General features: G+C 40.2%; 1 protein-coding gene across 1 annotated transcript in view; it reads left to right on the top strand.

The window, feature by feature from the left end:
• OTOG (otogelin) overlaps positions 1-18,065 on the top strand; it is a 167,681-nt gene that overhangs the window by 121,859 nt on the left and 27,757 nt on the right. Inside the window, exons 35-41 of the mRNA XM_075065842.1 lie at positions 1,160-1,249; positions 5,221-5,404; positions 9,423-9,643; positions 11,646-11,784; positions 14,813-15,007; positions 15,343-15,555; positions 16,825-16,929. Of these exons, the coding sequence (XP_074921943.1) occupies positions 1,160-1,249; positions 5,221-5,404; positions 9,423-9,643; positions 11,646-11,784; positions 14,813-15,007; positions 15,343-15,555; positions 16,825-16,929 (1,147 nt within the window). The remainder of the gene's footprint in view (positions 1-1,159; positions 1,250-5,220; positions 5,405-9,422; positions 9,644-11,645; positions 11,785-14,812; positions 15,008-15,342; positions 15,556-16,824; positions 16,930-18,065) is intronic.

The raw sequence follows: 18,065 nt of genomic DNA, 5'->3' as shown, positions 1-18,065 counted from the left end.
CTGTGGGAAACTCCTGTACTTAGAATTAAACAGACTATAGTGATCCCCTCTACATTCTGTTGTATGAAGTCTGCAGGGTGATAATTAACACGTGAACTCCCTCTGGGCTCTCACCCTATCGTATATTTGCAGGCTACCTGCATCTTACAATATATGAATCTCAACAGCTTAATGCAGAGACTCCTGCATCGCAAATTGCCAAACTCAAACTTCAAAGACAAAGGTTCATAGGAATTGCCAGACTGGATCAGACCAGCAGTCCATCTATCCCAGTATCTAATCTCTAAAAGAGACCAGTGCCAGCTGTTTCATAGAAGAGTGCAAGAAACCCTGAAGGAAGCAGTTACAGGAGAATTGGCCCCCCGGTATAGTTCTGTCCTGATCCCCAGTAGTTTAGACGTTGGCTTATGACCTGAAAATGAGAGTTTGCACTTCCCAAACTCTTTGTTTCTTCCCCAATCTTTACTATTATAAATAGACATTCTTGTAACCCATGTAAATATCTGGCTCGTTTATAAACGCTTCTAAGTATTTGGCCTCAATATCTTGTGGCAATGAGTTCCAGTGGCTAATTATGCAGTGTGTGAAAAAGTATTTCCGTTTATGATGTTTGAATTTGCTACCTGTCAATTGCATTGAATGTCCCTAATTCTTGTGTTTCAAGAGAGTGAATAGAATTATGCATACATTCCTGATACGACTTTCCTAGAAAACTTGTTGTTTTGTGTACATTTATCTTTCCCCCTCATATTTGTGTCTAGCCTAAGGAAAACAGTTTGAATCTTTTCAATTTCTCTTCATGTGATTCTTTTCCATGCCCCAATCAGTGGTGTTGCTGTGTATGAACTCCTTGTATTTCAGCTTTTGAAATGTGATGGTTTAACACTATTTTCCAGAACATAATAAATTGACACATTTAATGTAGACATCCTGAAGGAATGTTATTTAAATGAACATTATTCCACAAACATAGCTCATACAAAGAAAGAAAGACTTCTTAGTTAATCTGTATAAACTTCTTTCAGCAGACGTGTTCCTCTTTCAAAAACTGAACATACAAAAATGCCCCTAGTGTCCCATTACTTAAAAATACTAAATAATTAGCATGTAAAAATATTCACATGTTAACTAAATTTCAAAATTTTTGCTTTCTCTGCAGGGTCACTTAAACTTGACTTCACTGTGCCTGGCAATGCTGAATTTAACATATTTGTCAAACCAAATCATCATTGATCGTTTAAACAGAAAAGTAAGTACTTGGGGATTTTGTTTGTTTGTTTATTTGGTTCTCTCTTGCTATTTACATAGTATTTTACTTTCCCCTTAATAGAATAAGAATTCTAAGGCCATTGTAATCTAGTCTGACCTCCTGTACACCACAGGTCATAGAACATCCCCAAAATAATTCATGTCTTTTAGAAAAAACATCCAATCTTGATTTAAAAATTGCCAGTGATGAAGAATCCACTACTATCCTTGGTAAATTGTGCAAAAGTTAATTTCTCATACCATTAAAAAATTCGTATTTCCAGACTGAATGGGTCTAGTTTCACCTTCTAGACATTGGATAGTGTTATACCTTTCTCTGCTAGATTGACAAGTTCATTATGAATAGTTATTCCCCATGTAGGTACTTACAGACTGATCAACTCACTCCTTAAATTTCTGTTTGTTAAATTAAATACATTGAGCTCCTTGACTCTATATCACTATAAGGCATGTTTTCTAAGCTTTTAATTATTCTTGTGATTCTTCACCGAACCCTCTCCAGTTTATCAACATGCTTCTTGTATTGTGGGCATCAGAACTGGACACAGTATTCCAGCAGTGGTCACACCATTGTCAAATACAGAGGTAAAATAACCCCTCAACTCCTACTCAAGAGTCCCTTTTGTACATCCTAGGATCATATTAACTCTTTTGGCCCTGGTGGGAGCTCATATTCAGCTGATTGTCCAGAACAACCCCCCAAAAATCCTTTCCAGAGTCTTTGCTTCTCAGGATAGAATTCCCTGTCCTCTAAGTATGGCTTAATTTCTTTGTTCAGAGATTTACATATTTACATTTAGCCATATTAAAATTCATATTGTTTGCTTGCACCCAGTTTCCCAAGTGATTGTAGATTGTTCTGAATCAGTGACCTGTCCTCTTTATTATTTACAATTCCCCAATTTTTGTGTCATCCACAAACTTTATCAGTGATGATTTGATGTTCTCTTCCAGATCATTGATAAAAATGTTAAATACAGTAGGGCCAAGAATTGATCCCCACAGGACCACACTGGAAACAGACCCACTTGATGATAAATCGCCACTTACATTTATATTTTGAGACCTATGACTTAGCCAGCTTTTAATGCATTTAATGTGTGCCATGTAAATTTTGTATTATTTTAGTTTTTTAACCAAAATGTCATGAAGTACCAAGTCAAATGCCTTACTGAAGTCCAAATATAGTATGTCAATGCTATTATATTTATTAACAAAACTTGTAATTTCATGGGGAAAAAAACATATCAAGTTAGTCTGACAGCATCTATTTTTCAAAAACCTATGCTGATTTTCTAAATTATTTTACCTTCCTTTAGTTTTTTACTAATCATGTCCCATATCAGCTGCTCCATTATCTTGCCTGGGATCCATGTCAGACTGACAGGCCTAAAATTACCTGGATCATCCCGTTTACATTTTTAAAAAATTGGCACAGCATTAGTTTTTCTCCAGTCTTCTGGAACTTCCTCGGTGCTCCAAGACATATTGAAAATCAGTGTTATTGGTCCAGCGAGCTCCTCAGCCAACTCTTTTAAATCACTTGGATACAAATTATCTGGACCTGATGATTTAGAAATGCCTAACTAATTGCTTCTGTTTAATATCCTCCAGAGATACTAGTGGGATAGAAAGAGTGTTATCACCGTATGATGAGACTATATCATCTCTTTTTCCTCTAATACAGAATAGAAATATTTATTGAAACATTTTTTTGTTTTTGTATTATTATTGATAATTCTACCTTTTTCCATGTAATAATGGACCAATACCATTGTTAAGATTCTTTTTCTTCCTAATATATTTTTATAACTTCTTATTCTCCTGAACTCTGCTGGCCATAGCTTTCTCTTTGTGTCCCTTAGCTTCCCTTATCAATTTTTACAATTCCTAACTTTTGATTTATATTAATTACTATCAATCCCCGCTTTCCTCTATTTGTTGTAAATGATTTATTTATTTTTTACCTTCACTTCTGTAAACCAGGTTGGTTTTTCTTAGCCAGCACAACCTTCCTCAATTGTGACATTATGGCTTTTTAGGCATTCTTACCAGTCCTTGATGTGGTCTTTTGAAGGGTTTCTACTGCCCCTGACTGGCTTTGTTTGGTTAGCTCTTGGTCAGGAGAGTTCTTGGCCCCTGGCCTCTAATTAGCGGTCTGCTTCAGTCTCTTTGCCTCTCTGGAGGCAGCCTAGTGCGGGGCTGTTACCCCTTCGCTGTCTCAGACCTTTCTATCTCCCTTTCCTTCTCTGAGATCTCTTTTTATAGCAGGCTTTGTTTTCCCTATTGGTTGCAGCTGTGGGTAGCCTGCCTCCATGACAGGAAGTTGGGGGAGGGGGGTCAAGCTTCTTCCTGTAAGCAGGAGAAGGTCTCCTCCCCCTTCTGACTCTGCTCAGCAAGAGGTTTGTACCCCATTACAGGCGTCTGATAAAGTGGCCTTAGATGTTTCCCAATTATCATTCACATTTTTCTGTTTAAAGTCTTCCTTCCAGCTGATTTGGCTCAGAATTGTTTTCACCTTTGTGAAATTGGCCCTATTAAACCACCAAGTGTGTATATATATATTATGGTTCTAGACTTTATTCTGCTTGCACATTATAAATGTGATCAAGTCATGATCACTTGCACCTAAGCTACCATTAACTTTTAGTTCTGTGATCAGTTCCTCTTTTTCTGTTAGGAGAAGGTCTACTATATAGTTCCCCCATGCTGGCTGCAACACTTTTGGAGTTAGGAAATTGTCATCTGTGATGTTTAGAAATCCCCAGGATGTTTTAGTACTGGCAGCATGAGCACCCCAAGCATATGTTGTTCAAACTGAAGTCTCCCATGATCACACAGTTTTTTTTTCTCCTACACGTTATAGATAGCGGTGTAAGGTGCATAATAAACCTATTATATACTGTTTTAATTATTAACATTATACATTGTCAGAAATTTTCCGGTGCCTCCAAATAGGGATTACACACTTGCTCATTGGTCTTTTTCTCTGCATGCACAATGGAGTTTCTATAATACTAACAGTTTGAAATCTGAGAAAGTAACTCATAAAATTGAAGCAACAGATTGAAGTGGGTGGGTCCATTTATGAACCAGAGCACACAACAAATGAGATTCATGAATCTTTAGTAAGGCTCTTCATTCATTCATGTATCCTGTACAATGCTTCCCATTTACAATCATGCTGGACATACCTCACTGTCCTGGGGGTACCCTTATAGCTCCAATCATCTCCCCTTAAAGAGAAGTGTGTGAGAAATTTTGAACAGATTTATTTCATTTAGAAACAATTTTATCTATCATTTCCCTTGTTTTGTTCTTATTACAGAAAATATTTCCATAAAACCATAGCTTTTTATTATCTGAAATGTTCAGTTCTTCCAGTAGTTTGATCCTAGATGGATGATCCCCCTTAGTGATAGGATGGTCATTTCAACAGCAACTAACTGAGAGCTTTTTGTCTTGTGTGTATATATTCAAAGTATTTTTAAAAAGAAGAAACCCAGTTGTTACTCACCCTGTATTAAAGCCAAATATGTTGCCACTGTTGTATGAAGAAATCATAGGGATAGTCTCAAACGATCAGTGACTTAAAAGCTGTTCGAAAAGAATCAGATGTTTTCATTTTAGCCCCCTCATCGAGTGCTTTTGTACAAATGGTCAAAGTTTGTTATGGCAACACCTGAGTTTTGCATGGTAGAAGAGTTGACTAGGTTTTGCATGGCTGTCTCTTGAAACCATAATTTGAGCTAGGCTGGTTCAAAAGTCAGATCATGTTCACAGGGCATTTTGGAAAACCTAGGCTGTGTTTCCAGTGAATAACAAAACCAATTCATGTTTCATTCCAAAAGTTTCATGGACATATAGTGATCACATAAAGTAGAAGAATAGCTTTCAGAATAATGAGGTGTTCAGATTACTGCTGTGCCTTTGTTTATACCATCTTTTTAGATAACTGTAAATTCAAGATATGCCTGGCCTACAGTTAGAAAATATGGATTTAAAATTGAGGACACTGGCTTCATGTATGTAATTGAAACACCAACAAATATCAGGATTCAGTGGTTTCACAGCACTGGTATGATGATCATAGAGTCAAATACAACCAGTGAACCAAAAGTCTTGGGACTATGTGGTAAGTAGAGAGTTCTGTAAGCATTCAAATGTTCAAATGCTTTGCTGAAGAAGGGAGAAGCTTTTTCCTGGTTACAAATAATATCTTGAGCAGATTCAGGCTTACACGTGTCAGTATGGAACCTAAAAGGATGATCATAGAACAATTTAGATAGTTGTGAATGTTAAAATAGTGTAAATATAGAACTGTTGTTAACCATGTTAATTGTTGAAATGCTGATTGATGCCCAGCTGTTGAAGTGCAATTATTTTTTCTTGGAATTATGCCTTTGGATTTAGGCTATTTGAATCACAGGCACAAACACTAAAGTAATGTCCAAATAGGCAGCCTACTCATAAGGATGAAATGTGTCTTACATTATGCCACACTTGGCATCAAATGAGGTCATTAATAGATTTAGTGTTTGCTATCCATCAGATAGGAAATACAATCTGCTATTTTCACTTTCCAAAGGTCTGTATTTATTTAATGGGAGGGATAGTGATAGCTATTAACTTCATAGAAGCAGTCTACATTGATCTTGTTGCTGAATTAGTTCAGAGGTGTGTGTGTGTGTGTGTGTGTATGCTAATAACTTTTAAATTATGATCACTGTTAGGTTTCTGTGGTATGTACACATGGTTTCATTGTTTCTGGAAGTTGTATGGATGAGATGTTAGGTCTATAGTGCTATATTCATTGATATAAATCTCCACTCTGACATTTGAATTATCCTCTGCTGTAAAGTGGAGCTTGAAATCAGGAATACAAAGTTCATCATTACTCTATCTTGCCAATTTCAGAAAGGGCAAATATGTGTAGCACAATATCAAATACCAGTGATAGCTCAGTCAAGTTCCATGTCCTACAGACAGTAACAAGCCCCAGAGGAGAGCTTGAAATTAGTATCAGTATAAAATTGATTATTATGTTCACTTTATTCTGAGTTTTTTTTCTTTTTTCTGACTTAGTCCTAATCCTTTTTAATGTCCATCTTACTTACAATAAACAGAATCAAGAAGATAAAGATAAAATGTTTCGTTAAGCCTTGGATTATATTTAGCCTGCAGGATTTCTTTGTTTTACTAGCCTGATTGCTATCTCAGAGAGAATCCTGGAACTCAGTAATACATTTCCAATGCACATTACCTGTTAACAATGTTACAAGACATTTATGTGTTCTTTCTAGGCTGGTGCATCAAGCCCTTCTTCTGCAGAGGGTTGCTCTATATTTTCTTGGCAGATTTACCCCTATGGCTCCTGATTTCTCCACTTCACCCACATGAGGGAGCTATTTGGTGCTCCTGCTTGGTGGCAACAAGTATCTGTCTTGGAACAAGCTCTAGCATAGACAATAGGGGGCTCAGGTAGATAACCCTCTGCCCCTCCCCCCCAAATGGTAGCTGTTGAGGCATCATGGGTTTGGGGAGGAACATGAGGATCATTGCCTGAAGGAGACAGGAGGATAAAGGGGACTTGGGTGCCTCAATAGCAGCCTTTCAATAACATGTGTTTCAGAATTAGAGGTGTCACAATGGGATGAGCTGCCCCCATACCCTAATTTCCTAGGAGGGAAGATCTTTCGGTCTGTTTGCCGCTGAAAGCTGCATTTCCAATACTACTTTGAGAGCAGGGAGACTACACCCCAACACAGGATACAGAGGACCCACTTTTATCCCTGACCCCTCCCAAACACAGACTGCTGGCTGTGGGATGAGGGGCAAAGCTGAGTCTGAATTACACTAGTGTTTCATAGCCACACAGGCTGGCCAGGCTGCAGAACCGTGATTGCCTAACTAAATGCTTACTGAGCACCTCAGTTTGGCTTCAGCCTTTTGTTTGATAAATCTCTTTTACAGTGGGAGTTACTCCCCACCTGTGCAAGATATGAAGGTGGGAGAGACTTGCAACAGTCCTGTGGAAAGTAACTCTTTGTGAGTCTCATCATATTCATCCCATTTTGTTTCATAAACTCCATCTCCTCACATGGCCTCCTTATGCTGACAAAAGCATGAGCCAGAAATAAGTTTCCCCCATGAACTATTTGCAGCTTCCAAAAGATTTCTTCTCTCCAAAGGCCTGTTCTTACCAATGAAATCAATAGGTGTTTTGCCAGTGGCTTCAATGAGAGAAGAATCTGGCCCCATGTATGTATGGGTGAAAAATGATAAAATCGAGCCAATTCTCCTTTCATTGAGAGAGGATTAGATCCCTCTTGAATTACTGGACAAATATCTTTGGAACTAGTCCATATAAGTACAGAGACTATGAGAAAAAGGAACTTTCTAAAAGCCCTTTGCAACAAACAATGCTTCCTAGAAAAATGGGATAATGGATTTGTCCATCATGTTGCTTTTACAGTTGACGGTCCCGAAAATAGCTTCCAGAGGTGATTGATGAAGCACCCTGCTACTTTACATTGACCAGATATCTTGCCATAATCTTTCCCGCCTTGCCACAATATTGCCCCTGTTCCAAGATCTTTCAAGGTTCCCAACTATTTTAGTTTAAAACAGAGATGAAATGTGATGCTGCTTTCTCAGCAATGAATGTAGAAAAGACTGGTTCTCTTCAGCTGAGGATTGATGTTAATGTCTCTCTGGGTGCCAAAAGCTACACTTCAGTATGCTGTCTCTTAAGCCTATAGGTGTTCAACTCAGCCCAGACGTAGCAGCATGTTTGGGTGTGTGTGTGTGAAAAACTTAATACAGTGTCAGATAAGTACGTCTAGATATTTCATGGGAACTCCTTCTTATATCACAATGACATTTACCCTGTTTGCATTGTTGGTTAAACAAAGAGCTGCTTCTGTGTCCTTTTAATTTTTTTAATGAATTTTTGTTTAGTGCTTGTGAAACTGAGTGCTCAGAGCATGGACAGTCACTGTCCGAGCTGCCGTAAACGGTTTTTCCAATGGATCAGTGCATCCCTCCCTTCAATCTTCATGCCATTCCAGATGTGAGTCTCTCCTGAGCAGAGACTACCAGTTGATGTTGAAGATGGATGGTTTATGCTATAGGCAGATGCCCCTGTTGGGCTACAGTACATTATGGCAAACTGGACAGACTGTGGAGGGCTCCTCCTCTTTCACCTTTACACAGAGGCTGACAAAATGCATGGGGCTGTGGGTGTTAGTCCAAGCTCTCTACAAATACCCTTATGGAAGTTCTCACGTGCGTGGCAATAGAGTTAACTGCCAGCAAATGGTGGTAGAGTTCACTGGCTGCAGAGCAGGGTACATGTTCCACCTTCTGTGTGGGTGGTGACATAATTCCAGCTCTGAAGTCCATGCCAGGAGCCTCCATGAGGAATTCTTATAGTACTTCATAGAGGTTTGTGAGATTATATACATCAAAGATTTTGAGGCACAAAGTTACTATGTTAATGGGGGCCATATTAAGTTCCTTAGTACCTAAGAATTCCTTCTGGAGGCTCTAGATGCAATACATCTGCTTTCACCCACCTTTGGTACAAAGAGCAGAATTCTGCCTTCTCTTACTTTGTGCCCCTTCTTTCTTCCATCCTTTACATTTCAAAAATAATATTTCTTTTCCTTACTTTCATTTTGCTTAACTTGTTTGTGGATGAGTAGTTGTGCATTTTGGTCTTGCTAGCAATCTGCCACATTTTGTTAGACTCTGATACTAATATGTTGTGTATATAGTTCAATACTTGGGGTATGTCTACATTGTTATAAAAGACCCACAGCAATCAGTCTTAGAGCCACTGTCTTGACTTGGGCTTGTAGGCTCAGGCTGCTGGGCTATAAAATTGCAGGGTGGACGTTTGGGCTCAGACTGGAGCCCAAGATCTGAGACTTTTCCCCGCGTGGAAGCCTGAGCCCTGTGAGCCTTAGTCAGCTGACCTGGGCCAGCCATGGCAGTGCTGCATGTCTTTTACTGAGTGTAGACAAACCCTGTGCTTATTGATTTTAATCAGAAAAGCTAGCTAATTTATTTGAATTTCAGTTATGCATCAAGATAAAAAGGTACACAACCCACAGTAGTGCTAACATATTGTTTACTATGATCATATGCAGGTTTCTGTGATGGAAGCTCAGCAAATGACCTGATGCTACCCAACAGAACAGTTTTAAGCAAAACTGATGCTCCATCGAATTTTATAGACAGCTGGCAGGTGCCAAGCACATTAAAGTATGTTGGAGAGGACAGGTACCAGGAAACTAATTGTTCAGTCATGGACTGTTCCAGATGTTTCAGCTTGGTGTTGAATCAGACCTTCAGTAGCTGTCATCCTTATGTACGTTAATTATTTCAGAGGTATACTGTATTAGAGATTTAATTTTGATGGATTTTTATTTATTTGATATGATGTTTTTAATGTAGCTAAATGCAATAATGCATCATAAATTTCATGAGTGATATCTGTGCATCCTGTTATAGCTTTACATTTGTTGTTGAAAATTAACTGAAGAATGGAGCTGATCAGTATGAGACTTGCATTACAGCAGCTGACATTCAGAATCGGTGGCTGCCATATTGGTTTAATCTGAATAATACAGTTTTATTTGAAAGTGACCCCAGTAAAGGCACTCATGTTTCTGCATCATATAAGAGAAAAACAGTCCACTTAAAATCAAACAGATGACAGTAGGTAATGACGAAAAGTGCTGGAAAGTATGAGAGGGAAAGACAATAAGTGTGGGTCCTATAATGGTAATTCTAAGAATACAATATATATAGAGAAAAGAAAAAAGGTTTGCGGTTCAAATAGGTCTCAGATGTAGCCAGCGGTTAAGCTTTAATGGGTTTTAAAGACCAACATTGACAATTTTGTGTAGATTTGTGGATCACTTCTGATTGCATATAGGAGCTGAGCAATGCATATCAATGTAACGGAGGGGAATTTCACACAGCCCTGTTTGTACCCAATTTACTGATTGCACAGAGAGTGAAATATGCTCATGATTGTTTATACCCATGAACAAATGTGCTGGTACATTTTGACTGAGCTGCATGCCATGGACAAGCATAATAATCAATACTCTTGGTCAAGGTGGCATGTAAAGTGGTCATGGGATACATAATGACATAAGGTACAATTTTCCCAGTCACTTAAGTCCCATTTTCAAAACCAATTTAGGAGCCTAAGTCTTACTGACTTTCAATGAGACTTAGAGTTCTAAGTGAAAATGAGACATTGGCGCTTTTAAAAATGTTACCTATGCAAACTATGGAATTTAAACACTTTTATGACACATCCAGCACTTAGAGCAACCTGAGCTCTCCATTCCACATTGGCTGAGCATTCCTCAATGGGAGCTAAGGAGCCTTGTTGCAGGAACAAACCTATGAGGTGCCTTCTGCCACCTCCAGGCTTTGTCTCATTTTAATGGGTGAGCCTGGTTCAATATAGTCTTACTCTACTTCTACATCAGTGAGACTCCACTGAAATCATTAGTTATGTAAAAAATTGAGTAACACGGTGGTGAATTGGATTCTGTATGCTCAAGGTTGGTAGCTGCTCCATCTGCCATCCAATCTATCTATCCCATAATAGCCCCACATGGCACCACCTTAAAGTGAATAACAAACACATAATGCACCAGTTAGACAAAACATATTTTTGATAAACTGTGGAGGGAAATCATTTACTAGGTAGGAACATTTTGGAAAACCAATGAGAGCTGTAGGTAACGTGCTGGTTTGTGTCCCCAGCTGCCATTCTTTCCAGCTGTCTTCTAGATTAGTCTGGATTCTCTCCCAACCATCCAGAGTAGGCATTGGAAACTTATCATTGCTTCTAGGTGTTTCTCTCTAAAGGAGACTACACCTAGATACCCTGCATTCTCTCACATGAAATAGGAGGGTAATGATAGATGAGAGACTAAAGTGTAGATGGAAATACAGAGGGAAAAGGAAGAAAAACAGAGAATGAGGTATTTCATGACAAGAATGATTGTGCCTCCCACTGGGAAGAATAGTATTAGTTTTTTGCCCTAAGCATCCCAAATTACTTGGTTCAGGGAAAATGAGAGTTCCCTGCATTCTTTTTACATTCAGGAACCTTCATTTTCAGATGCCCTTGAAAAATAAATCCTCTTCATTTACTCAGGAAGGCTGTGTTCCCAATGCCTTCTATACTTTCAGTCCAGCCTGGCAGACCTTGTGATTTCCCTGTCACTAGCTCATATAACTGCATGATAATATCCCCAAAGTAGTGGAGATGTTCATCCTATTGCATCATGATATGAAGGTACATTCACTGTGCAACATTAATCCATGTATTTATTATTTATTAGGTTCCACCTGAATTATTCTGTGACCTGTGGGTTCAAGATGTGGAATACTTTCGGAATCCTTGTGTAGCACTGGCTGCCTATGTGGCCATGTGTAACAAATTTAATATCTGCATAAAGTGGAGAAGTTCAGATTACTGCTGTAAGTACTGTGTTCTAAGGTGTATTGCATGAGGTTTCTTTAAAGCATGAGTTATTACAAGTCAAAGATAACGTTTTAGTGTGGTGTGTTTATAGAAATAGATCTCATTAGCTGATCTGCTTGCTTTGCAGCGTCACAATACATTTAGAATCAGAGTTCTTGCTTAATAAGTGCTCATCTGCCATGGTGATGAATGAACTATCACCTAGAATCTAGACAGATAACTAGAACAAAGACAGGTGATAGCATGCTAAGATAGCTGCAGGAGAGAGTGAACAATGGAAAGGATTTTTTTTTCTTGTTGCTGTGGAGTGATCCTCTCTGGCCCATGCTCAGATTCACACTAAAGAGCTTTCGAAAAAAACTGCACCCAGCCTTCTTTGGCTGGAGGAAGGACTGCAGCAATAAGAGGGTGTTTGGAAATAAAGGGCACTAACTGGAGAGAGAAGAGGATCTTGGATGAATACGTCTTCAAAAATAGTATTAAAGAGTGCCTCACAGAGAAATATGGTCTGTACGTACCAGTATGAATATACATGAATTACAGCTACCATCTGTTAAGTGCTGTAAATGAAGGAGTGCATGACCCAGAAGAATAATATAATAGAAATGGAACAGGAAAAGTTCTGTGGAAAACAATACTTTAAAATCATGACATATATGATATTTTCATATACAGTATATATGCACGTGCGCACACACACATATAGATAAAAAGCCACACAGTATTTGGAAATCAAATAAAAAATGTTTCATACAGGCATATGTAATATCTTTGTAAATAAAAGGGACTGTTTTTTGGGGCCAGGATTTTTAAGTAAAAATACAGTCTGAGTATAGAAAACTCTGAACTACAGAGCAGATTGTAAGGTTGGTAACTTTCTCAACTGATACTGCTCTTACTCGCAAATTATTATTTTACTATAGAGCTCACAAAATAAGTTTGGAAATATAGTCAAGTATTAGAAACTTGTTGAAGAGACATCACCCTCTTTTATTGTTATACCATAGTGACATCTGCTGGGGGTACGTAGTAGGCAAAAACAGTGAAGTCGTCTTCATATTTTCTGGTAGCTAGATGGAGATGTGTTGTGATCCAGTTTGTAAGAGCCCAGAATCCTGTGATTATAGGGGCATGATGGATATTTTCTGTGGGGTATCATGAGTATTTTTGGTAGTGATGAGCTGAGTAAGATCAACTCCCTCTTCAAACTAACCCTCAGGGTATTTGTTTTAACTTGAGCCTTCCCTGTTCCTGAGCAAGCACTCCCTTTGTAAACTGAGTTTTGACCTCCCATCATGGCCATCATTCCAGTTAGTAATTTGTGTGGGTTAGGCATCACATCGAGGGGTGTAGTGAACATGCTGCACTCTGTGCTGACCAGACTGCAGACCTGCAGGGCCTCAACACAACTTTTTAGAACTATGTCCTTTCCCCACAGCTCTCAGACCGAGAAGATGATGATCCATTTTTGGCTAACATTAGTAGCCTTGCTGTTGTAGATTCTTTAGGAAATATGTACACATAATAATCGTAGAAATCATTAGAGTAAAGAGACTGACGATTATTAAAACTAAAAATCTCTCCCTTCAGTGCTATGAGCTGGTCATTGCAGGACAATGGCCTTCCACAACACTCATTTAATAAAATTTCTCACATGTTTGTTAGCACAGATAAACCTGTAAAGAGCTACCATATATGAAAGAAGAGTGACACTCTCCTAAGGTTTTCAAGAAGTATGATTAAAGCAAGCACATTGTTTTGTACTGCAAGTGAAAATAGAAGATTTGAGATTTTAAAGAAGAGTGATCCCCAGCTGCTGTAAATTTGTGAAAATTGAAGCACTGATTTTCACCAGCTGAGGATCTCATCTTACGTGTTCTGCAAGCAGAACTACATCAAAGTGAGTTTCTGTAAACTAGAGACTAGATGTTGTCATTTAAACCGACTACCCATTCACACACCTCATGTAACCATATTTGAAGCTGTTAGAAGAGAAGAACGTGCAAAAGCAGTTTGTACTGGATACAAAAGACAGCACCAATATGTATCATCCAATAGAATCATTAATGCCAATAGCTACTAAGTATGGCAACATATCAGTAGTTCCATTCATAATCATTTGGGTGAAAAGGTGTTGAGTTTTGTTGCCCGCGTATGCAACTTGATGTAGTTGATAAAGATTTGCCAGAGCCAGGCGGGCCAACCTGAGCCTGAGAAGGAACCGGAATTTACTGATGTACATTGCCAAAGAGCCACAGTAATACATCAACAGGCCCCCATTAGCTCCCCCCACCAGCACTCCCGCCCACCGGCAGCCCCACCAATCAGTGCCTCCCCGCACCTCCCGATCAGCTGTTTCATGGCATGCAGGAGGCTCTGGAGTAAAGAGGGCACAGCAGGCTCAGATGAGGGGGCAGGAAGGGGTGTAATGGGGGCAAGGCCTGTGGCAGAGCTGGCACCCCCCAGCATGTCGCAAAGTTGGCACCTTTATCTCCAGCCCTGGAGTCGGTGCCTATACAAGGAGCTGCATATTAACTTCTGAAGAGCCTCATGTGGCTCCAGAGACACAGGTTTGACACCTCTGTGCCAGACGCTACAGTAATCAAGATATTTGTTCCTCTGGGAAATATTCAAACTATTTCAATAAAAATATATTTAAAGGTAAACCTACATGTTTAAATGTTTTAAAAATCGGAACTGGTTTGTAAGGGAGAAGAAATTGTGTGTTAGGATGGTTTCTCTGGCCCTCTCCCCACTGCCCCCAAAAAGGCTAGCTATTGCCTGGGGAAAATATGTTATGTGGGAGGGAAAATGAGTTAAATTGTTTACAAAGTTTGCTCTTGACAATTTTGTGTAAATTTGTGGATCACTTCTGATTCCATATAGGAGTTGAGCAATGCATATCAATGTAATGGAGGGGAATTTCACACAGCCCTGTTTGTACCCTTCTGTACCAGACAATACCCTTATATGCTATAGATCTTCAAAATGTGGTCTATTTTAAGTGTTTTATTTCCTTGTTAGCCTTTCCCTGCTCAGAAGACACCTCATACCAGGCTTGTATAGCTGCCTGTGACATTCCAAGAACTTGTCAGAATGGTGAATCCACTCCTCAGGATTCAGAGTCCTGCTCAGTGCTGACAGAGGGCTGTGTCTGTTCTGAGGGGACCATTCTTCACCGTGCTCACTCCACTCTCTGCATTCCAGAAGAGAAGTGTGGTATGTCTTGATCTCCCCTTTTTGATTTTTGCCATCTGTCAAGTGATGACCACATTCTTGAGCAGGCCTCACTAATTAGCGGAGTTCCCTATCTGATGGCTGGGCTGATGATGCCTAACTCAAGGGTACTCTGGAGTTATAGCTCCAACATTGCAGCATGTCCTCCTAGCGATGCTGACTCACACCCATCCTCCCTCTTCCATTTGGAGTGGTCAGCATTGGCCATTAGCCCAGATCCAGACACTAGTTTGGAATGACACACATGCCATAGAACAACAAGATGGTCAACTCTGAAACAGCATTAAAAAATTCTGTCTTCTATTGCAATAATTTAGCTTGCACAGACCGTTCGGGAGCACCCTACGCAGTAGGGGAGATTTGGAAAACCTCCCTTAGCGGATGCTGCATGCACAGATGTGTTGACAACGAGACCATTATTCCTGTGGAATACAACTGCTCAGATATTCACGACTTAGACTGTCAGCGCTTTGGGGAAGTGGCTCTGATTGTTCCTGATGATCAGACCTGTTGTCCTCAAAAGATATGTAGTAAGTACCCTTAATAAAGTATATGAAAATATGACGTGTCCTTTCTGGCATATCCTACTACCTTTGTGCTATGGTTTGTTTTTATACTACACATGCTATTTTGGAGGTCAGAATGGTGAAAGCTGATTTGTTATGCAGTAAAATTCTTATAGTGGCTGCCTGGCTTCTTTATATGGATCTGAATTTGCAGCTGGATTTGTTGCTTTTTTGAATGAATCATACATCTAGCAACTATTGAAAGCAGTTATAGGCTAGAGTCTATAGATTCTGCTAGTTAGTCAATAAAAATAAATCAACAGAATAATTCCTAATTTGGAAGAAATATAGAGATCATTTACCCTCTTTGCAAAGTAAATTGGTAGCAAAAAAATCATATCAGAATTAGGGAAACTTTTTATATGCATACGTTTCTAAAAGATCCCACATTCAAAAGCAAATGTTGCAAGTTACTATCGTTGTTCATGCCTATGACAGACTGAGATCAGATTGTTGCAGAGTTCTCCAGGGGTAATAGATTTTTAAAGTTGGATTTTCACAAGTGCTTAGGGTGACCAGACAGCAAATGTGAAAAATCGGAATAGGGGTGGGGGGTAATAGGAGCCAATATAAGACAAAGACCCCAAAACTGGGACTGTCCCTATAAAATCGGGACATCTGGTCACCCTACAAGTGCTCAGCTTTAGCTTAACTCTGCTTCCAGTGAGAGTTCGGCTAATGCTGAGCAGGGCCGGCTCTACTGTTTTTGCTGCCCCAAGCAGCACGCCTAATTGCCTAATTGCTGATGGTGGGGGCAGTCCCTGCGCTGTTAGGGTGGCACGCGCATTTCTGCGACGGCGGCAATTTGGCAGCAGCTTCTGTCTTCAGCTAGAAGACAGAAGCTGGGCTGCCGTGCACAGCTGAACATAGAAGCTGCTGCCGAATTGCCGCCACTGCGGAAACACGTGTGCCGCCCTAACAGCACACGGACTGCCCCCACCGTCCGGCAGCAATTCAGTGCACTGCTTGAGGACAAAAACACCTGCACTGCCGCCCCTTGCAGATTGCTGCCCTCAGCACCTGCTTGGAATGCTGGTGCCTGGAGCCAGCCCTGATGCTGAGCGCTTTTGAAAATCCCACTATTAGCCTTTTTCTATGTGTTTTATTGTTGTTTGGGTTTTTTTTTTAACAATGAACCAGAAACACAACTTGATGTTTTCCATTTAACATAAGAGACCTGTACTGAATAGTGTAGAAGTTCATCATTTCTTTTTTGTATGTTTTTTTTAATAGTTTGTAATCAAAGCATTTGTGAATCCTTTATCCCTGAATGTAAGGGCCTGGAAAAGCTAGTCACTTACTATCGTGAAGATTCCTGTTGTCCCAATTACACTTGTGGTAGGTATTTTATGGAGAAGTAAAAACATATAATAGAACTATTTTTGGCAGAAATGTCTGTATTATACCAGCATTTTGCAATATTCAAACTTATTCTGATGTGCTACAGATTAGAAGTTCTTGTAGGATTTCATAGTGTGAAAATTTTGGAGTGAAACTATAAACCATTTGCAAAAATGGAGTGAGTTTCACAGGAAAAAAATGTCAGTGCAGGCATCATCATTATGCCTGTATACAGAGCTCTCTTTCACTTGTAAACCCAGGGCTGGATTCTAATGCATCTTGTGCAGGTGCAGTGGCAAAGGAGCCTTCTGTGCGAGGATCAAGCAGAAATGTGACCTAGCACTCTGTGGAGTGCTGAGCAAGGGCATGAGTAACATGCCTAGCCGTGTTCCTCTGCTCTAAAGGGCTCTGTCCGAGTGACTTGGGGTTGCAAGACTATGGTCTCCTCTCTGCCTGCTGGTGCCTGGAAGCAGGCATTGAGGTTAGCGCATGCAGCTCCTTCTTTAGTTCAAATGTAAAGAGTGCTGATAAGTTTGCTACCTCCTGAGCTGTTCTGTCTGTGACTGTCCTGCACAACCCAGATGGCTCAGGAAGCCCCACTCAGCTGTTTTCCTCCTCTCAGTCTTACGCCATGGCTACACTTACATTTTTGCAGCGCTGGTAGTTACAGCTGTGGTCGTACAGCTGTGTAGGGCCAGCGCTGCAGTGTGTCCACACTGACAGTGACCAGCGCTGCAGTGTGTCCACACTTGCACCAGTTGCAGCGCTGTTGTGAGTGGTGCATTGTGGGCAGCTATCCCACAGAGCACCTCGTCCCATTTTGGCGCATGTGGGTTGTGGAAGGGGACGGAAGGGTGCGGGTCATTCCGCTTCCTGTTCCAACGACCCATGTGCTGCATCGCTTCCCTTTTGAGCCGTTTGGTGCCATTGTGAGTCTGCTGCGCGTGATTTCAGTAGGCAGAAATGGAGCCCGAGCTGCTGAGGACTTTGCTGATGAATGTTGCCAGCACATCACGTCTGGCAGTTGAGCTATTCCTTATGCTCCAAAGTGACAGTGAGGAGAGCTCAGATGATGAAATAGATTCGGCTGACGCGCCTGACACTAAATGTGCTTGTGGCAGTAACGGACGTGC

The sequence above is a fragment of the Chelonoidis abingdonii genome, chromosome 4, assembly GCF_003597395.2.
Source record: "Chelonoidis abingdonii isolate Lonesome George chromosome 4, CheloAbing_2.0, whole genome shotgun sequence".
Classification (NCBI taxonomy): Eukaryota; Metazoa; Chordata; order Testudines; family Testudinidae; genus Chelonoidis; species Chelonoidis abingdonii.
The sequence above is the reverse complement of the archived record's forward strand: the minus strand, read 5'-3'. Positions and strand labels throughout refer to the sequence as shown.